Source organism: Myotis daubentonii, chromosome 2 (genome assembly GCF_963259705.1).
Source record: "Myotis daubentonii chromosome 2, mMyoDau2.1, whole genome shotgun sequence".
NCBI lineage: Eukaryota > Metazoa > Chordata > Mammalia > Chiroptera > Vespertilionidae > Myotis > Myotis daubentonii.
Genome location: NC_081841.1, coordinates 102,923,853 through 102,947,563, shown reverse-complemented (window position 1 = coordinate 102,947,563; position 23,711 = coordinate 102,923,853). Strand labels below are relative to the sequence as shown.

The window sequence follows — 23,711 nt, the reverse complement described above, 5'->3', positions numbered from 1 at the left end:
TAAGGTGACAGGAATTTAAATTCAAACACATTCTAAAAGCATTACATTTTTATTTCCCCCTCCACACTATTGACTTTGATATCATATTTTAAATATTTTTGTTTTGTTTATCTATTTATTGTAGTTATAGTTAATCTTCATACTAGCTTTTTTAAGTAGCTGATTCACAAGTACCTATGAAGTACCTGTGAGATATTTTTCTTTCATGTATTTTCTTATTTCTGGCCTTTTCTTTTCTGATTAAAGAAAACCTCTAACATTTCTTGTAAAGCCAACTTAGTGGAAATAAACTCCTTTAGTTTTTGTCTGGGCAACTCTATCTCTCCTTCAAGTCTGAATGAAACATTTGCTGGGTACAGTCCATTGTAGATTCCTTTCTTTGAGCACTTTAAATATTTCCTACCACTCCCTTCTGGTCATAAAGTTTTTGCTGAGAAATCAGCTATTAGCCTTATGGGGTTTGGGAGAGGATGGAGTTCCTTTGTTTATGAAATGCTGTTTTCTTCTATGGCTTAAAGATTATCTCTTTATCCTTAACTTTTGTCATTTTAATTACAATATCTTGGTGTGGGCCTCTTTGGGTTCATCTTGTTTGGAACTGTGCTTCCTGGAATTAGATGTCTGCTCCCTTCCCCAGATTAGCAAAGTTTTCAGTCATATTTCCTCAAATATTTTCTCCTCCCTACAATGCATGTTAGTGCACTTGATGTTGTCACAGATATTCCTTAAATTATTCTTTTTTCTTATTGCTGTCCTGATTAGGCAATTTCCACAATTCTATCCTCCAAGCGGTAATCTGTTCTTCTGTATTATCCAATCTGCTATTGATTCCTTCTAGTGTATTTTTCATTTTAGTTATTCTTCAGTTGATTGTTTATTAATTTTTTTAACTCTTCTTTGTTGAAGTTCTGAGTTCCCCTATTCTACACGTAATTTTAGTAAGCATACTTATGACTGTTACTTGAAAATTTTTTAATATTTTCAACCTGGTTGTTTTGGCTCAATGGTTAGAGGATCAGCCCGTGGACTGAAGGGTCTTGGGCTCAATTCCCAGTTAAGGGCACATACCTGGGTTGCAGGCTTGATCCCTGGCTGAGGCAAACAATCATTGTGTCTCTCTCACATTGGTCTCTCGCTCTCCCTCTCCCTCTCCTTCCTCTCCCTCTCCCTCTCCTTCCTCTCCCTCTCCCCCTCTCCCTCTCTGCCCCCTCCTCCCTCCCTTCCATTCTCTCTAAAAGGAAAATCATGTTTTTATTCATTTTAGAGAGAGGGAGAGGAAAGGAAGCGGGGGTGGGGGGGGTGGGACACTGATGTGAGAGAGAAACACTGATCAGTTGCCTCCCATATACAGCCCAACCAGGGATCAAACCCACAACTGGGAATCGAACCGGCAACCTTTTGGTCCATGGGACGATGCTGAACCAACTGAGCTACATGGGCCAGTGCTATTTGAATTCTTTATCAGGCAAATTACTTATCTTTTTTTCATTAGGATTTTTTAAAGATATTTTTACTGATTTCAGAGAGGAAGGAAGAGGGAGAGATAGAGAAAATCATTGATTGGCTGCCTCCTACACACCCTGTACTGGGGACCAAGCCCACAACCTGGGCATGTGCCCTGACAGGCAATCGAACCGTGACCACCTGGTTCATAGGTCAATGCTCAACCACTGAGTCACACCAGCCAGGCTATTAGGGTGTTTTTCTTGTTCCTTCATTTGGAATATATTCCTCTGTCTTCTCATTTTGTTTGACTATCTGTATCTGTTTCTATGAATTAGATAAAATAACTTTCCCAATCTTAAAAAAAGTGGTCCTATAACAAAGTAGACTGTACCAGGTGGTTTTAGCAGGCCAGTTGGAGTAAGAGTGGGCACATGGGATGCCTGAGATGCTTCCTGGCCAGAAAAAGCAGGTTCAGGGCAGGGCAGTCTGGTGTCCATGCACATGTGGTAGCTCCCTTTTGTTCTGGCTATCCACAGCTAAAATGGGGTTTAGGCAAGGCAGACTGGTGTCCCAACACTTCAGTACCCTGCTGATCTGAGTGAGGCAACTGGTGCACACTCTGCAGTGTCGTTTGACCGACTGTGTCAATCTCGAGGTGGGATGACCCTATATACACACTCTAGAGCACCCTGTTGTAGCTGGTGAAGCTAGTAGCTCCAGGAGTGGCCAGGAAGGCACTACTGCTGCCTTGCAGGTTGGGCAGTGCACCTGAATAGAACTCCTGTTTGCACTATCCAAGTGGAGGGAGAATGTAAACAATGGCATTCACTGGCTTCTCTGATCCTGAAAAGTTACCTCAGATCCCAGAGAGTTCTAGCAGTTCCCCAATCCCCTATTCAATCTCAATCTCAATTTCTCTCTCTCTCCCTGCCCCCGCCTCTCTCCTTTGGTGTGCAGTAGCTGTAGAAGATGTTCAATTGGCCCTCACTTATCTCTCAGAAAAGACTGTCATATATAGGTATAAATTCAGCATGTTCATGGGAGGTGAGCTCAGCATCTTCCTAAACTGCCACCTTGGTCCCTCTCTTCCTATTGCCGCACACAGTATAATTATTAAGATACAGTATAACAGCCCTAACCGGTTTGGCTCAATGGATAGAGCGTCGGCCTGCAGACTCAAGGGTCCCAGGTTCAATTCCGGTCAAGGGCATGTACCTTGGTTGCAGGCACATACCCAGTGGGAGATGTGCAGGAGGCAGCTGATTGATGTTTCTCTCTCATGGATGTTTCTAACTCTCTATTCCTCTCCCTTCCTCTCTGTAAAAAATCAATAAAATATATATATTTTTAAAAGATACAGTATAACATATTAAAGATAGCAAGTAAACTAAAAACAATCAATTAATTGCAAAAATTTAAAGCAGTTAGCCATTAAATCAACAATACAATCCTCTTCCCTGATTCCTGAGCAACTTGACTTAATACTTACTGATATGAAGCAATTTTCTAACCCATAATAAGTCACAACCTAGGTACTACTGAGGATTATTTAAAAAACAAAACAAAAAAAAAACCTACAGCAAAAAAGAGCCGCCTCAGGTTTTACCCAGTCAAGTTAAAACAAACCTACTGAATCCAAATACACAATTCAGCTATTTAAGTAAATAACTGTTACATGACTAAATATTAATTTTTAAACGCTTTCTTAGCATTAACTGCCTGACCTCTCAAGACCCTATAACCCAGGCAATTACATCCCCTTTTTGAGATATGAAATGATTCTCACACCTTTGAACCATTGCTAGTATTTTTCTCCAACTCCCATCTTCACCTAGCTTTCATGTCCCAAATCCACTACTTCTATGTATTAGAAAACCCTAGAAAGATCACAGATTAAATCAAACACCAGCATTTTTAAAGTCACTTTTTTTGTAGGTGACAAAACTACTGTTCATTGCTTACTAAACATTACTCTTAAATAAATGTGAGCCACAATTTACACATCCAGCAGAATTATCTTGAAATTGTAAAGTTTCTTCTCAAAAGTGATAAAATTCCACCAATAAAAAGTAATTCTCACAAAACATTTTAAGTTACAAATTAATCTTCTTAGCATATCAACCTTACCAAATATGTCTCCGTTAAAGTCAAGCCCATCCCAGCAAAAGAAATATGACTGGCCAGGCACAGTGGTTGAGCCTGGGCCTAAGAACCAGAAGGTCACGGTTGGATTCCTGATCAGGGCACATGCCCTGGTTGTGGGCTTGATCCCCAATAGGGAGCGTGCAGGAGGCAGCACATCAATGATTCTCATCGTTGATGTTTATCTCCCCCCCTTCCTCTCTAAAAGCGAGAGAGAGAGAGAGAGAGAGAGAGAGAGAGAGAGAGAGAGAGAGAGAGGGGGGGGGAGGGGAGGGGAGGGGAGGGGAGGGGAGGGGAGGGGAGGGGAGGGGAGGGGAGGGGAGGGGAGGGGAGGGGAGGGGAGGGGAGGACAGGAAAGATCTTATACACACACACACACACATCTCTGGGAAGACACTAATCCTTATAGAGCAAGTAAGTGCTACAACATCAGGTTCATTTGCAGTCTTACAAAAAAAGACAAAAATGTTCTGACATCCAAGTTACCTATCAAATTATTTTAAGATCTGCCCTGACTGGTTTGGCTCAGTGGATAGAGCGTCAGTCTGCGGACTCAAGGGTCCCAGGTTCGATTCCAGTCAAGGGCATGTACCTTGGTTGCGGGCACATCCCCAGTAGGGAGTGTGCAGGAGGCAGCTGATCGATGTTTCTCTCTCATCGATGTTTCTGACTCTCTATCCCTCTCCTTTCCTCTCTGCAAAAAATCAATAAAATATATACATTTTTAAAAATGTCAGCTATTTAAAAAAATTATTTTAAGATCCAAAAACTGTATAGAAATGCCAAAAAAAAGTAGGACTTTCCCATTTGGTTTAGAAATGCTCAATATATTCAGAAAGAGAAAAGGAAAGTCTGACACCTGTTCTACTTTTTCCTTTAGAGCAACATTCTGTAAAATAGATTACATTTAAACACTTATTATAGTTCTAAATTCTACTCACAAACTAAAAAGTTGTAAGTCAATAGAGAATAACAAATGATTTTAAAAGATGTAACAACCCTAAAATTTCTGAACCCAAGTGCTAACACACACACACACACACACACACACACACACACACACACGTTCCCTACACAAGACATGCTTTCAAGGCTCTGCTGAGAGTTCACTAGATAAAAAGTTGTAGAAGACATAACCCCGCTACTGACTGACACCCAGCAAACTTATTCCAAAACCTATGTTGAAATGCCAGTCTTGTGAAATTCCTACTCTACATTCTCAACTAAACCTAAACACACTAAGAGCTGCTGTTTATTCACTCCCAATCCCTCGAAAGCATTTTCCGCCTGGGAAACTTTTCTCCCATAAGCCTTAGACAAACTTTTCCGTGCTTTCAACCTCCTCCAGGAAGCCTTAACCCCGCCCCACTTCCTACACACCCACCAGGGAACCTCAACCCTCTGCAGACACCGCTCCACGCGGGCACGCAAAACACAGGTGCCTGCAAACCCTGCCCCTTTCCACACACCCCGGAAACGACACCCCCTTCTCACACACCGCACGCCGAAGCCGATCCCCCTTCTCCCCCGCCCGCACCCACACACCCCCGTCCACCCACCCACGTTCCCGGGAACCCGGCCGCCCCTCACTCCTCGGCTCGCCCGAGGCCGTGGGAAGGGACAGCAGGAAGAAGGCAGGAAGCAGCAGGCCTAACCTAGGCCTCTCAGACCGCCTAGGGGGCAGGGGGAGGACCCGCGGGCCAGGCTCCTCCGCAGGGCCTCATCCGGCCTCACCCGGCCCCGCGGGCCCTAGGCCTTCCGTCCGCCGCCACCCTCCCGGCCCGGACCACACTCACTTGCCAGCCGCGGTCCATCGAGTCCTCCGCCGCCGCCGCCGCCAGCTGCGGCTCCTGCCCCCGGGGCCCCCAGGTCCGGCTTCTTGGACCCCGGGGGCGGCCCGGCCCCCCCGCCCGGAACCGCTCCGGGCGGAAAGCCTGCCACGGGCGCGCCCGCCAGCGCCAGGGGGACGCTGTTGCTATGGAGGCCGAGGCCCGCGGCCGCCCCGGCGGGGTCCTCGTGCAGGAACTGACACTCCTCCCCGTAGAAGCAAGTCTTGTCCTTCGCGTAGTAGCGGCAGTACTTCAGCTTTACTCCCGCCGCCGCCCCGCCGGGGACGCCCCCGACCCCCGGCGGGGCCACCACCGCCACCGCCGCCGCCAGCGCGGAGGAGGAGGAAGAGGAGGCGGCGGCCGAAGGGGGCGGGAGGCCGCCGCCACTGTTCATGGCAACGCCGCAGCCTCGTCTTCCGCTGCTGCCCGAGGAGCCGTCGCCGCCGCCACCATAGACTGGGGAGGGAAGGAGGACGCAGCCGGTGCCGGAAAAAAGCCGGGCGGGTGGGTCTGTCCCGCTGCGGGAGCCCTGGCCGCCCGGGGAGAGGGGGAGGGGAAAGGGGAGGGAGGACGGGGTAGGAGGGCGCGGAGGGGAGGGGGAGTTGGGATTCTCTCACTCACTCTCTCGTTCTCTTGTCTTAAAGGGGCCGTGCGGGACGACGGGGTGGGCGCGAGGGCCCAGGCAGGGATTTCGAGGGTGCAGGCTAGGGGAGGGGGAGCGGCAGCCGCGAACAGGTGGGGAGGGCGGAGGTGCCGGTTTATTTTTAAATTCTGCCTCCACTCGCTCTCTCGCGCTCTGGTTCCTCCGAGTTGTTTATTCCATTTTCCTCTTCCTGAGACGTCCGTCGGCGCTGCGCATGCGCGGCGAGGCGCGGGGCCTTGTGGGTAGCGGGAACGCGAGGGGAAGCCCAGCCAGGCGTCCGGCCCCCGGGCGTCCGCGAGCCTGCGTCAGAGGGACGGGCGGCCCGCAATGGCGTTCCCGCACGCTCCTCCGGCTGGGGACGTTCTCACGAGACGAACTGTTTTGTATATCCTCTTATTGCAAAGCCAGATGTTGTTTTTTGATGGAAAGGACAAAGCAGCTGCAAAATCGCGCTTGGCGGGTCCGCACCTGGAGACGGAGCCCACGCCCTTGCTCCATGTGAAAATAGTTTTATCCTGTTTGCCATACTTCCTCTCCCTCTTTTTTCACCACCCTACTTTTTTTCTTTCCCCTTGAAGGTGATGACAACTACATGACTGATTAAATTTTGGCGTTCTATTAAAAAAAAAAAACTGAACCTAAAAAAGGTTGATTTTTAGGCAAACCCCCTGCTCGGTGCTGCACCTGTTTTCTCTGAATTTATGAATTTATGTTACTGAAAGGCTTCAGTAAAATATGAAAAATGAGATGCTTCCTACTGACAACACTGTCTAGGCAGCAACGGAAGGTTTCATTTATAAATATATTAGGGGTTTTTTTTTTCAGCCTAGCCTTGATTTGAAATTCATTTTATAAAAGATACTTTTTCCCCATCAGAACTCTCTGATGTTTTGCTCTGCTATATTAAAAAGTTTTCAGGACTTGTAAAGAATTGCTATGAAGGGAAAAGTAATTTTAGCATTTTAATTTTTCTTTTCTGTAAAAGATTTTCTCAAAAAGCAGTATGGCAGTTATTAAGGGGGACAGGGGATGTTTGCTGGTAGTACTTAAGGAATTGTGGCAAACAGAAGAGATCACAAAAGAACAGATACAAACAAGTGTGCCACACGGCAAAAAAGGGGAACAGTGGATTCCATAGACCACATACTGGTAAGCCTGGTGATGTTCCTTAGCTAACTTTGAAAATAATTACATGGTATTATGTCTTTGTTTTAAAACATTTTCCCATGTTTATTTATTCGCCATGTTTATTAACGCCTATTACATGTACAAGGAACTGTGCTAGGAGCTAGGGAAGTAAAAGTAAACAAGGTGCAGTCTTGTCTGTGTTAAATGTTTTTTATCCTCAGAGGCAGAAAGTACACGGGCAATTATAAACCAGTGTCTTAAGTGCTAACCTTATCACATTGGCTGTTGGGGGATCTTACAGATGTTATACTTCATGGAGAAAGTTGATACCTTAAGAGTAGGCGTTGAGAACATCTACTTTTAATTCAGAGAGAGCTGAGTTTGTAACCCAGTACTTACAATAGCCGTGTTACTCTGGATAAGTTGCTTCTCTTTTCTATGCTGTAAAGCAGATAAGAATAGTACCTACTTCATAAAGTATAAAGGAATGTATTTAAAGTATCCCATGCTTAGTAATAAGTATGTTGCACCTATTGCTATTAGTAATATCGCGGCTAGTAGTAGTCAACCTAAGAGAATGCAAGAAAGAGCATTCCAGGCAAAACAAACAGCTTGTACAAAAGGCCCTGAGGAGAAAGAAAGATTAGACTGTTAGAATAGTGATCATGCAGGATTGAGCAGGGACCGTATTACAGAAGTCCTTATAAAGCATGTTAAAGGATTAGGTTTTTTCTTGACGGCAATAGAAAGTTATTAAAGGGTTTTAAAAAGTCAAGTAATGACATTATCAGATGTCCCTTTAGAAAATAGCATTTTGATCCATCTAAGAACCCTATGAGGAAAGTAGAGAAGGTGGGTTACCACCATTTTGTCGATGAACAAACTAAAACCTGGAGTCACACAAAATTACCAACTGTAAATTGCAAAGCCAGAACTTTAACTCAGAACTTCCAATTACAAAATAGGTGCTTTTTCCATTCATTACACATTTCTAAGTGAAAGTATATGGCTATTGATGCTTAGAAAGTGGTGTCTTATGGAGAGACAACAGAGGTTCATTAAGTTCATGCCAAATTAAGCATGTCATTCAAACCTTTATTGAGAATCTACTAAATACTATGTACCAATCAAGTTCTGTTCTTGACTCTAATATACAAAAATGTGTAAGATATAGACTGGCATCAAGAATTACTGGGAATCATGAGGGAAACGCCAAAGATAAGTAACTCATCCCTAAAAACCATGTTTGACAACATCTTCTATTAAATCCGGTGAACAAGATGAGAGAAAGTAGACTGAGATACTAGAGCTAGGTGACTTCAGTGCTCTGATTAGTCATTACCAACGTGCTGATAAAGCTAGCTTTGGAGCTCCTTAAACATATCCATAGAGTATTGATAAATTGGTATATTTCAACATGGTCTTTACAATCTTCCTTTGGACACTGTCCTTGCCTATTTTTATGGGGTGAAAAATGGTATCTACTGCCTAGATGAAGAAATATATAGCATATTTAGTATGTTGCAATAACAGTGGGGATAAATAATTCAATAAGTGACAGATTAGGATTTGTACATCTCCATCAGCTGGAAAAATTGGCCACTGCTAACGAACAAAACCTGAATTAAATTGAGGAAAACAGAGAAAACAGTCCCTTATTTTGTTATTAATCCTCTCCCAAGGATATTTTTCCATTGATTTTTAGAGAGAGTGAAGAGAGAGGGAAAGACAGAAACATCAATGTGAGAGAAACACATCTATTGATTGCCTCCTGCAGGAGCCCCTACCAGAGCCCGGGATGGGAAAGAGCTGCAACCAAGGCATGTGCCCTTGATCAGAACCCGGGACCCTTTAGTGTGAAGGCAGACGCTCTGTCCATTGAGCCAAACCGGCTAGGGCCAAACAGTCACTTTAATACGTTGTTGATGATACAATCTCTTATCCCACCCCACCCCACCCCACGCAAGTTAGCAGAGTTTTACCAAAACCCCTTTAAAATGTAAATTGCCTCTCTCAAAAAAAATAAGTAAAATGTACATTGCCTTTGAAATATTATTATTCTATTTAAATAATTCCTAAAAAAAATAACTATAGGTATAAAGCCCAATGTGCTCAATGCAAAAGAGAAAAAGTTGTGAACAATCTAAATTCTAAAACCAAGGGGAATGGTTAAATAGTGGACTGTCCACTTGTCATATTATGCAGCATTAAAAAAGCATCAAGGCTGGCCAGAGTAGCTCAGTGGTTAAGTATTGACCTATGAATCAGGAGGTCACAGTTTGATCCCTGGTGAGGACATATGTCCGGGTTGCAGGCTCCATCCCCAAGGTGGGGTGTGCAGGGGGCAGCTGATTAATGATTCTCTCATCATTGATGTTTCTATCTCTCTCCCCCTCTCTGTTCCTCTCTGAAATCAATAAAAATATATTTTTTAAAATGATAGCATTGAAAATGTACAGCAATGCTTATGACACATTGTAAATATTTAACAACAAAAAATATATGCTGCATTGTTATAGTGATGTAAACAACTTAAAAAATAAAGATTAAAGTAACTGCCTCAAAACGTGTTTTTACTAAGATGGGAAGATAGAGTAGATTTTCCTATACTTCCCAAATTTTTATCACAAATATATTTCTATAATAGAAAAGTAAGCATTAAAATTTCTGTAACATAATCTTAACCTTTTAATTCTGAGGAGTACATTGATGTATATTAAATTGTTCTCTGTATTTTGGGGGTTTTTTTTCAAATAAATTAATTTTATGAATACAATTGGACACTCATTGGCATTTCTTCAAATTTTCACTAGTCCAGTGTTTCTTAAGATAAATTTCATGGAAGACAGTTCAACAGTATATTAATTGGTACTACACAAAGAAAAACGTCTTATTGTTGAGAATGTTTGGGAAACATTGAAGTAAATAACTTTTTTCTACCCTTTAATATGTTCATGATGTGTTGTAATTCTCTAAAAGCAGGATATAATATGCAGAATGTACAAAAACGTGTTGCCATAGGGCACTGTTTTCTCTAGTCACCTTGAGGAGTTAGTGTTCCTGGATTTTTGAGAAACACTATCCTAGTCACATGCCTTCTCATTTTCCTGTTATAACCTACTTTAAAATTGTCCACATTTTAAAAAATATATTTTTATTGATTTCAGAAAGGAAGGGATAGGGACAGAGAGATAGAAACATCAATGATGAGAGAGAGAAAATCATTGATTGGCTGCCCCCTGCACACTGTACACTGGGGATCAAGCCTGCAAACCAGGCATGCATCCTAACCAGGAATCAAACCATGACCTCCTAGTTTATAGGTCAATGCTCAACCACTGAGCCACACCTGCCAGGCTGTCCACATTTTTAAATTGATTTTAGAGGGAGAGAGGTAGGGCAACATTGATTTGTTTTTCCACTTATTTATGCATTCATTGGTTGAGTCTTGTATGTGCCCTGATGAGGGATTGAACCCACAATCTTGGTGTATCCAAGGCGACACTCTAACCAACGGAGCTACCCTGCCAGAGCTGTCTGCATTCTTTCTCTTTCTTTTTTTCTTTTTTTTAATATATTTTATTGATTTTTTACAGAGAGGAAGGGAGAGAGACAAAGAGCTAGAAACATCGATGAGAGAGAAACATCGATCAGCTGCCCCCTGCATATCCCCCACTGGGGAAGTGCCCGCAACCCAGGCACATGCCCCTGGCCAGAATCGAACCCGGGACCCTTCAGTCCGCAGGCCGACGCTCTATCCACTGAGCCAAACCGGTTTCGGCATGTCTGCATTCTTCAATCCACCCCATCCCAACCCTTCTAACTTGTTTTCTAGTTTATACATCTATTTTAAAACAAAAAACAAAACACTGTCCTAGCTTATTAGAACACAAGCCCATTCTATCTAGAACTAACCTTTTCTCTCATGCTTTGAACTTCCCCTAACATTTCCTCAGGAATCTAGTCATTCTCCATCTTATCTTTTCTGACTCCTCTTTAAGTATATGTGCTGCTGAAGGGAGCACTCTGACTCACCTTTTAGTACATGAATATGAAAAGTCTCATATTTAAATAAATTTTAAGGCAGTCATTCTATTGTGAACCTTCCCTAGCTGGTTTGACCTGCAGACTGAAGGGTCCCGGGTTTGATTCTGCTGAAGGTTACATACCTCAGTTGTAGGCTCGATCCCGACCAGGGTGGGAGGCCACTAATCGATGTGTTTCTCTCACATTGATGTTTCTCTCTGTCCCTCCCCCTCCCACTCTCTCTAAAAAATCAATGGAAAAAATATCCTCGAGTGAAGATTCACAAAACAAAAACCCAGGAACAAACACTGCTGGTAGGAGGGCTAACTGATATAGCCACTTTGGAGGGCAATTGGTAACATGTATAAAATTTTTAAATATTCATGCCTTATTACCCAACAATGCCACTCTTGGTATCTACTCTAGACGAACACTTGTGCACAAGGAGGCATGCATAACAATGTTCGTTTGAGACATTGTTGATAATCAAATAACCTAAATGTTCATAGAGAGATGGAATTATATGTGCCATTATTCTCTAAGATTTATTGTTGAATGAAAAAGGCATGATGCTGCCTGGTCAGTGTGGCTGTGGCTCAGTGTTTGAACCACCCATGCATGAACCTGAGGTCAATTCCCAGTCAGGGCCCATGCCCATGTTAGGGGTGGTACTGGAGGCAGCTGATCGATGATTATGTCTATCACTGATATTTCTATCTCTCCCTCTACCTTCCTCTCTCTGAAATCAGTAAAAACATTTTTTAAAAACGGTATGATGCAGATAAAAATTATCTAGTCTTTTCTCACATTTTGTATCTCCTAAAAACATTTTGTAGGCAACTGCCTACCTCTGTAATTGAGTTGCATCTTTAGGTAGGGTTCATTCTTGACTATCCTAAACTAAAAATAAATCTTCAGTCAACTCTAAGTCACTCTTATGCTAATGAAGGTTACATCCAAACCTGCAAATAATCCATCAATTATATTTTTTTATATATTTTATTGATTCTTTACAGAGAGGAAGGGGAGGGATAGAGTCAGAAACATATCAATGAGAGAGAAACATCAGCTGCCTCCTGCACACTCCCTACTGGGGATGTGCCCGCAACCAAGGTACATGCCCTTGAACGGAATCAAACTTGGGACCCTTGAATCCGCAAGCCGACGCTCTATCCACTGAGCTAAACTAGTCAGGGCTCCATCAGTTATATTTATTTTGGGATATAGTGTGAGAATTATATTTTGTCTGGATGGCCTCCAGCAACATTCCCCTAGCAACAGACTGCTAAAAGCTTATGTTAGTATTCATTTGTATTAAGTACCAATAATTGGGAAGAAACCTTAACATTTTCTCAATGATTCATTATTGTGTTAGTAACAGTAACCTGAGTTTAAAAATTCTTCCCCAAGATAGTCTAGAGTGGAAATGACATGTGGATAAGGGAGGGTTGACTATTTTCAAATCCCAGAAATGAAGTTTAAAACTATTTTTGTATATATTTATTGTATATTCATAAAGTTCTATGTCATCTTATGCTCTAAGTTCTGCTCTAAAATTCTATACACAGTTATTTGCAGCTGCCTAGTGTTAATCTTGTTTTTTTTTGGGGGGGGGGAGTTGTTTTTGTTTTCTTTAATCCTCACCCAAAGATATTTTTCCATTGATTTTAGAGCGAGTGGAAGATAGAGGGAAAGCCCTGACTGGTTTGGTTCAGTGGATAGAGCATTGGCCTGCGGACTGAAAGGTCCCAGGTTCGATTCCGGCCAAGGGCATGTACTTTGGTTGCAGGCACATCCCCAGTAGGAGGTGTGCAAGAGGCAGCTGATGGATGTTTGTCTCGCATCGATGTTTCTAACTCTCTATCCCTCTCTCTTCCTCTCTGTGAAAAATCAATAAAATATATTTTTTTTAAAAAAAGATAGAGGGAAAGACAGAGAGAAATATCAATGTGAGAAAAACACATCGTTCGGTTGCCTCCTGCACACACCCTGACCAGGGCCCAAGAGAGGGAGGAGCCTGCAACAGAGGTGCATGCCCTTGACCCGAATCCAACAAATCCAACACAGGTCCCTTCTGTCTGCAGGCCGACCCTCTATCCACTGAGCCAAACCAGCGAGGGCTGACAAATTTTGGCTGCACCAAAAACAAAAACCTTCCTGTTTGTGGTAATCTACACTAATAAAAGAGAAACATGGTAATTGGCATACAACCGCTACCCTTTTCATTGGCTAAATCAGTGAGATATGCAAATTAACTGTCAGCCAAGATGGCGGCCGACAGCCAGGCAGCTTGAAACTAACATGAGGCTTGCTTGCCTCAGTGACCGAGGAAACCAACGTTCCCCGCCTGCCGTTCCCCGCCTGCCGCTGCAGGCCTCTGAGCCTTCATTTCAAACATTGTAACAAATACCGCTGGACTTCAGCCAGCAGATTAGCAACATTGTATGTAAAGGCCAGAAACCTACTTTCAGGAACGGTGGCCTAAGAGCTGGAGCCAAGCCTCAAGCTAAAGCTGGCCCAGAATAAACAAAAAAAAGGCAAAAAGGAGCGTTTGGGAGTTCAGTCACCCCCAGCCTGAAAACAGCCCTCAGCCCCTCACCCAGACTGGCCAGGCACCCCAGTGGGGACCCTCACCCTGATCCAGGACACCCTTCAGGGCAAACGAGCTGGCACCCACCCATGCACCAGGCCTCTACCCTATATAGTAAAAGGGTAATATGCCTCCCAGCACCGGGATCAGTGGAGCCACGAGGCCTCCCGGCACCGGCACCGGGGTCAGCATGACAGGGAGCAGCGCCCAAACACCCTGATCGGCCCTGCTCTGTGTGTGACAGGGTGCGGCGCCCCAACCCCCCCACCCCATGGGCCCTGCTCTGTATGCGAAGGGGTAGAGCCATAACCTCCCCATCGGCCCTGCCCTGAGTGTGAGAGTGGCGGCGCCCCAACCCCCTGATTGGCCCTGCTCTGTGGGTGATAGAGGGCAGCGCCCCAACTCCCCCCCCCACAGGCCCTGCTCTGTGTGTGACGGGGTAGAGCCATAACCTCCCCATCAGCCCTGCCCTGAGTGTGACAGTGACGGCGCCCCAATCCCCTGATTGGCCCTGCTCTGTGGGTGATAGAGGGCGGCGCCCCAATCCACTGATCCGCCCTGCTCTGTGTGTGATGGGACGGTGCCCCAACTCCCCTATCAGACCTACTCTGTGAGTGACAGGAGGGAGCTCCCCAACCCCTTGATTGACCCTGCTCTGTGCATGACAGGGTACGGAGCCCCAACCCCCCTGATGGGCCCTGCTCTGTGTGTGACAGGGGGCAGTGCCCCAACCCCCGGATTGGCCCTGCTCTGTGCGTGACGGTGGGTGGCGCCACAACCTCCCCATTGACCCTGCCTTGAGTGTGATAGGGGGTGGTGCCCCAACCCCCCAATCGGCCCTGCTCTGAGCCCGACCAGGGGCTGCACCTAGGGATTGGGCCTGCCCTCTGCCACCCGGGAGCAGGCCTAAGCCAGCAGGTTGTTATCTCCCGAGGGGTCCCAGACTGCGAGAGGGCACAGGCCGGGCTGAGGGACCCCCTTCCCCCCGAGTGCACAAATTTTTGTGCACTGGGCCTCTATAGTTATAAATAACTGTTATGTTGAAAGATTGTTTAGTGCAGGGGTGGGCAAACTTTTTGACTCAAGGGCCACAATGGGTTCTTAAACTGGACCAGAGGGCCGGAACAAAAGCATGGATGGAGTGTTTGTGTGAACTAATATAAATTCAAAGTAAACATCAACACTAATAAAAGAGAAAAATGGTAATTGGCGTACAACGATACCCTTTTCATTGGCTAATCAGGGCTATATGCAAATTAACTGCCAACTAAGATTGGCAGTTAACTGCCAACAAGATGGCGGTTAATTTGCATATGTAGGCACAATGCAGGGAGGCGAAAGGGAAAGCAGGAAGAAGCCCCCTGCCACTGACAGTGGTCGGGAACCCAGGGGGGAGCTAAGAGCCGGGGGACAGGGCAAAGGCGGCCTTTGCCCTGACCCCCAGCCATGATCAGAGAATCAGGCGCCTTTGCCGCTCTGGCCAGTGATAGCAGGAAGTAGGGGGGAGCCAGCAATGGGAGCTGGACACGGTCGAAGCTGGCAGTCCCGGGAGCTAGGGGTCCCTTGCCTGGGCCTAAAGCGGAGCCCACGATCGTGGGGCCGCTGCAGCTGCGGGTCCCCACTGCCCTGGCCGGACGCCTAGGCCAGAGGCGTTAGGCCTGGGCAGGGGCGGAGCCTGCAACCGCGGGGAGCTGGGGGTCCCCTGCCCAGGCCTGACACCTCTGCCAGAGGCCTCAGGCCTGGTCAAGGGGCCGATCCGGTGATTGGTGATCGGAGGGTGATGAGGCTCAACTCCTCTGGCTGAGGCATCAGGCCTGGGCGGGGGCCAGAGCCAGTGATCGGGGGGAGATGGTCCCCTGTCCAAGCCTGACACCTCTGGCGGAGGCGTCAGGCCTGGGCAAGGGGCCGATCAGGCGATCGGAGGGTGATGGGGGTCTACGCCTCTGGCCGAGGCATCAGGCCTGGGCAAGGGGCCGATCCTGCGATTGGAGGGTGATGGGGGTCAACGCCTGAGGGCTCCCAGTATGTGAGAGGGGGCAGGCTGGGCTGAGGGACACTCCCCCCACACACACCCAGTGCACGAATTTCGTGCACCGGGCCCCTAGTCATTACATAAAAGGGTACGGTCTTTATTTTTTTTTTTTAGTTTTATTCATTTCAAACAGGCTAGTTTGCCCACGGCTAGTTTAGTGTATGGGTGACACTCTGCTAGACAAGATAGTCTTTTAGCACCGTCATACTTATATCCTTGTATATATTGTACAGATTGTTCATTCAGTCTTTGTGGTAGTAAAAGTAATGTGCTACCTTAAAGTTTCCAAAGGACTTAAAGAGTCTCATTCTTTTAAATTCCTTTGAGATTATATAATTTTAATATTACTAGGTGTATCAGTTAATAATGTGGATTTTGTAATCAAAGAAAACACGATAATTTCAAGAGAAACATCAAAAGTGCTTTATTCAAACTAATGTCCATTGCTAGCTACACATTTCCCCCATCTTTCAGGTAATTTGTTGATACTGTCCCAATAGAGCTTTTCTTGTTTTGAGGCAAACCACTTAGAGACCCAGTTTTCCACTTCTTCGTACGTTTTGAAGTGCTGCTCAGAAAGTGCGTGTGCCATCGATCAGAACAAGTGGTCATCTGAGGGAGCAAGGTCTGGTGAATGCAGCAGGTGGGTTAATACTTCCCAGGCAAGATCTTTTGACGTGTCTTTAACTGGTTTTAAAGTGTGTGATGGTGCGTCATCATGAAGCAAAATTACTTTGCCATGTTTTCTGGCACATTCTGGTCGTTTCACGATCTAAACATGGTGCAAATTGATTATTTGTTGTTGGTAGCGATTAGTATTAATAGTTTCACCTCGTTTTAGAAGCTCATAATACACCACACTCCTGATCCCACCAAACGCAGAGCATTGTCTTCTTTCCAAAGCGATTTGGCCTTGCAGTCAATGTTGATGATTGACCTGGATCAACCCATGATTTTGTGCATTTGGGATTCTCAAAATAAATCCACTTTTCATCACCAGTCACAATTCAATGCAAAAAGACTTTCTTTCGTGCCACTGAAGCAACATTTTACTGATGACTTTTCGGTTTTCCATTTGTCTTTCGTTCAGTTGATGTGGCACCCATTTTCCTTCAAAATCTTTCCCATTGCTTGTAAACAATTGGAAATTGTTTGCTGAGCAACATTTAATCTTTCTGCAAGTTGTTTTTGAGTTTGTCATGCATCTTCATCCAATAATGCTTGTAATTGTTGTTCTTCAAACTTTTTTGGTTGACCTGGATGTTCTTTGTCTTTCACATCGAAATCATCACTTTTAAAGCATTTAAACCAGCAATCACAAGTATCTTTTTTTAAAAATATATTTTATTGAATTTTTACAGAGAGGAAGGGAGAGAGATAGAGTTAGAAACATCGATGGGAGAGAAACATCGATCAGCTGCCTCCTGCACATCTCCCACTGGGGATGTGCCCGCAACCCAGGTACATGCCCTTGACCGGAATCGAACCTGGGACCTTTCAGTCCGCAGGCCGACGCTCTATTCACTGAGCCAAACCGGTTTCGGCCACAAGTATCTTGAGATGGAGCATGTTCACCATAAGCTTCCCGAAGTATTCAGCAGCACTTTTCTTCAAAATAATGAATTAAAACTTCCAGCAAATGCTCTTTTTTTGGCACAAAATTCGACATTTTAAGTGTAAAAATATCTATGATGTTACCACCTTCAGAAAATTTGACGTATGAAGTTTTGAAGCTCATTGTCAATACAACAGAATAGCATACATATCGAATCATATATATACCAATGTATGTGTAACTCCATCTATTGACAAAAATCCGCATTATTAACCAGTAAACCTAGTAATTGTACTTTGGCAATAACCCTGATAATCAAGTATATCTTTGTTATTCTCCCATACAGTTACCACCAACCTTACAGGAGTACCTATAACTTAGCAAAGCCCACTTCCACCATTTCTGTTGGTTAAGCATTCAACTCCAGAAAACTACTTTAATATTTCCACTATGTGTAATATGCTGTAATATTATATTTTACAATATAACTTTAAATCTGATAGTTCAATATAGTTCAGCATTAATAATTGATTTTACTATTTCAAAGATCATATATTTGTTTCAGTGCAGATTTTCTAGTTTATACTCCTTGATGAAAAGCTTTAAATCAGAAGACTTACTGAAAAAATATGTATTAAAGATATGTCATTAGTAAAATTAAAATGATGCTCCTGGAAACAAGAAATGCCTTTTACAGTCTGTTAATGACTTCACATTACCTACTATAGAGCAAGGGTCTGGGTAATTCAGTTTATTTAGGATTTTTGAAGTTTGCTTAAATGCAAGCAAAACTCAATCATGAAGGCGTCCTGGTGCCCTGTACATGTACTCAGCAGTTCCCTGCTAAAGACTGGAGTACTCAGCCTGCCACTGGAGACTGGTCTGCAGCTCCCACTGCACAGGCCACTGAATGGGTAGGAACAACCATTGACTTGTCTTAAGCTGTCCAACAGACCCTTAAATAGGAAATGGAATAAAGAATAGTGGAAAATAAACATTTTCTTATTTTAAAAAACAACAACTTTCAGGTTAGATTAAGGGGGGAAAGCTATATTGTATGAAGATTCAATCAGAGAAGCACAACTACTATGAGTGGTATCTGTGCAGCAGCACTGGTGTCTGCATCTGGTGCAGAGCTGGGTTGGCCTATTCAATAATGTAGAAGGAGTGCTGGATGTGAATAGGAATAGGAAAAACTGGAGCCTAAAAGGACAAACTGGAGCTATTGAGGATGAACTGGAATCCCCATCTGTTTCTCACTGAGTTCAGTGATTGTCATGGTGTTGCACATGCACTTGGCCCGGGCATCATAAATGCTGAAAGAAAGTGAAGCAACTTCAGGCCCTGGTGCTTCCCCACACCAATAAGGGCAGCTTGCAGATCAGTGGCCTAAATGCCTGGTGCCCTCCACCTTCCAGATTACGTGCACATTCCTCTTGTGCTCAGGATTAATTAAGAACCATATGGGAAATAAATTATGCTAACTACAACTTCCAGTTTAGCTAATTTGACATAGTCCTTGACTTGTCAGCTTGGTGTGTCTGCATGCTTTTTCTTTAAATATTTTAACTTGAAAATAAAGATGATAGCAAAGTATGGTTCCAGCTAGGTTAATAGCTAATCTTCATAAACTTAAAACAAGAAACCCGGGGGGGGGGGGGGTGAGGGGTGTGGGGGAGCAATGGGCAGATAAGGACACATATGTAATACCTTAATCAATAAAGGAAAAAAAAAAAAAAACAAGAAACCCTACCCCCAAGAAGGATGCAAAGTTTCTTTGTCCATGTTTGGGTGATATTCACTCCTGATGGAATTACTCTCCTATTGATATCCTGTAACTTACTATTAACACAAATTGTGTTAAATTGTAGGGGAATCAGAGAGGAGAGGAAAAGGTTGTTTAATATACACAAAGATATTCAAATCAAAAGAAGAAATTGCTATTCCAACTCTTTCTTCAACTTAATCACATAGTCATGGCTGTTTATATTACTACCTCTTGCGCTGGCCAGTGTGGTTCAGTGGTTGCAGTGTTGTCAGGTACACCAAAAGGTGGCGGGTTCAATTACCAGTCAGGGCACAGATCCAGGTTGTGGGTTCAATCCCCAGTCAGGGCACCTGCAGGAGGCAATAGATCAATGTTTCTCTCTTTCTCTTTCTCTCCCTCCCTTTCTTTCTTTAAAGTCAATTAAATGGCCTGGTTATGATTCAATTCCCAGTCAAGGCACATGCCCAGGTTGTGGGCTCGATTCCCAGTATTGGGGGTACTGGAGGCAGCTAATTGATTATCCTCTTTCATCATTGATGTTTCTATCTCTCCCTCTCTTCTTCTTCTCTGAAATCAATAAGAAGAATTTCTAAAAAATCAATTAAAAAATACACACACACACACACAACTACCTTCTTCCACTACCCATTCCTTCCGTATTCCTCTGGCATCAGCAAGCACCCTTGGCTGTCTGTAATTCCTTATCTGTTCAGGTGACCCAAACCTTAATTCTTGAGGAGGGTGGATTTTTAGCAGTCCTGCCAGTATTAGGTAGTTGTAGTTTGCTCTTGACTTTAATCACTGGGCAGGGGAGTACTATGAAATGCCCCAGTGTATCGCCTGCATTCCAGACATACTCCCTACTTGTTGTGTAGTAGCAATGCCATTTTCTCTTGATAGTTAGAATCAGTCCCCCGAGCTACTACAATAATTCCCTTCTTTGATTTACAAGCATGAAAAGCTAAATATGGCCAGATTCAGCCTCAACCCCTAATTCAAAATATCTGTTAACATGTGCCCTGACAGTGGAAATAGTAATTAATATCTTTAAACTTAATCAGATCAGAGAACTAAATCCAAATACTGTAATCCAAAACAATACAGCTGATCAATCCATAAGATTCCATTCCACTGCTGATTGTCAAACCACTCAAAACTTAGTGGCTGAAAACCATAGCAGTAATTGATTTCTGCTCATAATTCACAATTTTGGTAGTATTTGTCAGGAATGACTCATCTCTGCCCCATGTCATCAGCTGGGACAGCTTGTCTGGGAGCTGGGAATTCACATTCAAGATATCTCACCCACCTTGCTGGCAAGTTGAAGCTAGTTGTCATATGGGAAACCACCCAAGACTATGGGCCAAGAGTCTCCACGCTGCTCCACCTGATCTTCAATATAGGCTGCTTGGGCTTCCTCACAGCCTGGTGGCTGGGTTCTCAGAGTATGTATCTGATGTGCCTCAGGCAGAAACTTCATGGTCTTTTCTAACTGAGCCTAGGAAGTCACACAGCATCCACTACAGCCTAATCATGAAAGCAGGTGGGGAAAGCCAGTGAGAAGGTCATTTCTATGAGCATGTGGAATGGGAGATATTGTTGAAGCCATCTTTGGGAAATATAATATGCTAATTTAAAAATCAGGACTCAAAAATTTGCAAGTAAAAGGATGGTAAAATATGTATAAAAACACGGCAAGAAGCACTTCCAAAGATAAAGCAGCACATTTCATATTGAGAATTAAAGTCACCAAGAAGATTTAATAGTTCCAAATTTCTATGTATACCATATATACTCAAAATATGTAATGTAAAATTGTCCAAACCGAAAGAAGAAAATTCACATTCAACATGGGAAATTCTGAAAACATATCTCAATAAGTGATAGACTAAACAGACGAAATCAGTAAGGATACAGAAAATGCAAATAGGATGAACCAACTTTCCCTGTTAGGCACTTCACCTGCAAAAGCAGAATATATACATATTTTCAAGTGCATACAGAACATTGATAAAACCGACCATATGATGAGCTATACAAGCAGGTTTCACTGAATTTCAAAGGTTTGAAATCATCTATAGTCTCTAATCATAATGGAAGTAAACTAGAAATTAATCACAACATCTGTAAACTGGTAACCCAGATGTATACCTTCAGTCTGACCTCTCGATGTGTATGTCATTATTACTTGAATTTTCATAAAAACATAAATTGTCAAAGGATACAAACATCCAGTTATAAGATGAATAAGTTCTAGGGATCTAATATTCAATGTGGTAACTATCTATATAATAAAAACCTAAGTGATCCTTACAGTAGAATGACCAGAACAACCTGTCGCTATGACATGCACTGACCACCAGGGGGAAGATGCTTAATGAAGGAGCTGCCTCCTGGTGGTCAGTGCACTCCCACAGAGGGAGCGCCACTCAGCCAAAAGCCGGGCTCATGGCTGGCAAATGCAGCAGTGGTGGCAGGAACCTTTCCCACCTCTGTGGCAGTGCTAAGGAGCAGCAAGCCAGGCAGTAAGGAGCAAGGGGTCCCAGACTGCAAGAGGGATGCCTGACTGCCAGCTTAGGCCCATGGACATCCCCCGAGGGCTCCCAGACTGCGAGAGGGTGCAGACCAGGCTGAGGGACACCCCCCCCCAGTGCACGAATTTTGTGCACTGGGCCTCTAGTAGTTAATAATACTTTGGTACAGCCCTAGTCAGTTTGGTTCAGTGGATAGAGCATCAGCTTATAGACCAAAGGGTCCCAGGTTCAATTCCAGTCAAAGGTACATACCTTGGTTGTAGGCACGTACCTTGGGTTGTAGGCTCAATCCTTGCCCCTGGTTGGGGTGCATGCAGGAGGCAACCAATCAATGTTTCTCTTTCTCTGTCTCTCCCCCTCCCTTCCACTCTCTCTAAAAATCGATGGAAAAATATACTTGGGTGAGGATTAACAAAAATAATAATAATGTTACTTTGTTACATGCTTGAAAATTGCTAAGAAAGTAGCTCTTAAATGTTCTCACAACACACAAAAAATGTAATTATGTGAGGTGATGAATGTGTTAACTAACCTACGGCAATTGTGGTAATCATTTTGCAATACTGTATATACATGAATCAAATCATCAGATTATATGCCTTACACAATCTTACATGTCAGTTACATCTCAATACAGTTGGGAAAAAATAAAAAGTAAAAATTGTAACTGGAGCCCAGGCCGTTGTGGCTCTGTTGGTTGGAGCCTTGGCCAATACACCAAAAGGTGGTGGGTTCAATTGCTGGTCAGGGCACATACATACCTAGGTTTCTGGTTTGATCCTGTTTGGGGCACCTATGGGAGGCAACCAATCAATGTTTCTCTCTCTCTCTCTCTCTCTCTCTCTCTCTCTCTCTCTCTCTCTCTTTCTCTCTCTTCCTCTCTCTCTCTGTCTCTCTTACTCTCACTCTCACTCTGGGCTTGATCCCCAGTCATGGACGTAAAAGAGGTAGCCAATCAAAGATTCTTTTTTTTTTTTTAAATTAAATCTTTATTGTTCAGATTATTACATTTGTTCCTCTTTTTTTCCCCCCCATAACTCCCCTCCTCCCAGTTCCCGCCCCACCCACCGCCCTCACTCCCCACCCACTGTCCTCATCCATAGATGCACGATTTTTGTCCAGTCTCTTCCCACATCTCCCACACCCCTTTCCCCCCCAAGAATAGTCAGTCCATTCCCTTTCTATGTCCCTGATTCTATTATAATCACCAGTTCATTCTGTTCATCAGATTATTTATTCACTTGATTCTTAGATTCACTTGTTGATAGATGCATATTTGTTGTTCATAATTTGTATCTTTACCTTTTTCTTCCTCTTCCTCTTCTTAAAGGATACCTTTCAGCATTTCATATAATCCTGGTTTGGTGGTGATGAACTCCTTTAGCTTTTCCTTATCTGTGAAGCTCTTTATCTGACCTTCAATTCTGAATGATAGCTTTGCTGGATAAAGTAATCTTGGTTGTAGGTTCTTGGTATTCATCACTTTGAATATTTCTTGCCACTCCCTTCTGGCCTGCAAAGTTTCTGTTGAGAAATCAGCTGACAGTCGTATGGGTATTCCCTTGTAGGTAACTGAGTTTTTTTCTCTTGCTGTTTTTAAGATTCTTTCTTTATCTTTTGCTCTTGGCATTTTAATTATGATGTGTCTTGGTGTGGTCCTCTTTGGATTCCTTTTGTTTGGGGTTCTCCGCGCTTCTTGGACCTGTAAGTCCATTTCTTTCACCAGGTGGGGGAAGTTTTCTGTCATTATTTCTTCAAATAGGTTTTCAATATCTTGCTCTCTCTCATCTTCTGGCACCCCTATAATTCTGATGTTGGTACGCTTGAAGCTGTCCCAGAGGCTCCTTACACTATCCTCGCATTTTTGGATTCTTTTTTCATTCCGCCCCTCCGGTTGGGTGTTTTTTGCTTCCTCGCATTTCAAATCATTGACTTGATTCTTGCGCTACTCTGGTCTGCTGTCGGGAGTCTGTATAATATTCGTTGTTTCAGTCCGTGTATGCTTAATTTCTAGTTGG

At 43.9% G+C, this 23,711-nt stretch overlaps 1 protein-coding gene across 6 annotated transcripts in view; it reads right to left on the bottom strand.

The window, feature by feature from the left end:
- Positions 1-6,278, bottom strand: part of PAN3 (poly(A) specific ribonuclease subunit PAN3) — a 161,808-nt gene extending 155,530 nt beyond the window's left edge. For 4 of the 6 annotated variants that reach the window (XR_009451290.1, XM_059684046.1, XM_059684047.1 and 1 more), the window contains exon 1: positions 5,385-6,276. Coding sequence is in view for 5 of the 6 variants with exons in the window: in XM_059684046.1 (XP_059540029.1) it covers positions 5,385-5,811 (427 nt within the window). In the remaining variant the exon portion in view is untranslated. Of the gene's footprint in view, positions 1-5,384 lie in introns of all 6 variants that reach the window. The other 2 variants (XM_059684050.1, XM_059684049.1) reach the window with 2 other exon arrangements.
- Positions 6,279-23,711: the final 17,433 nt, after the last annotated feature.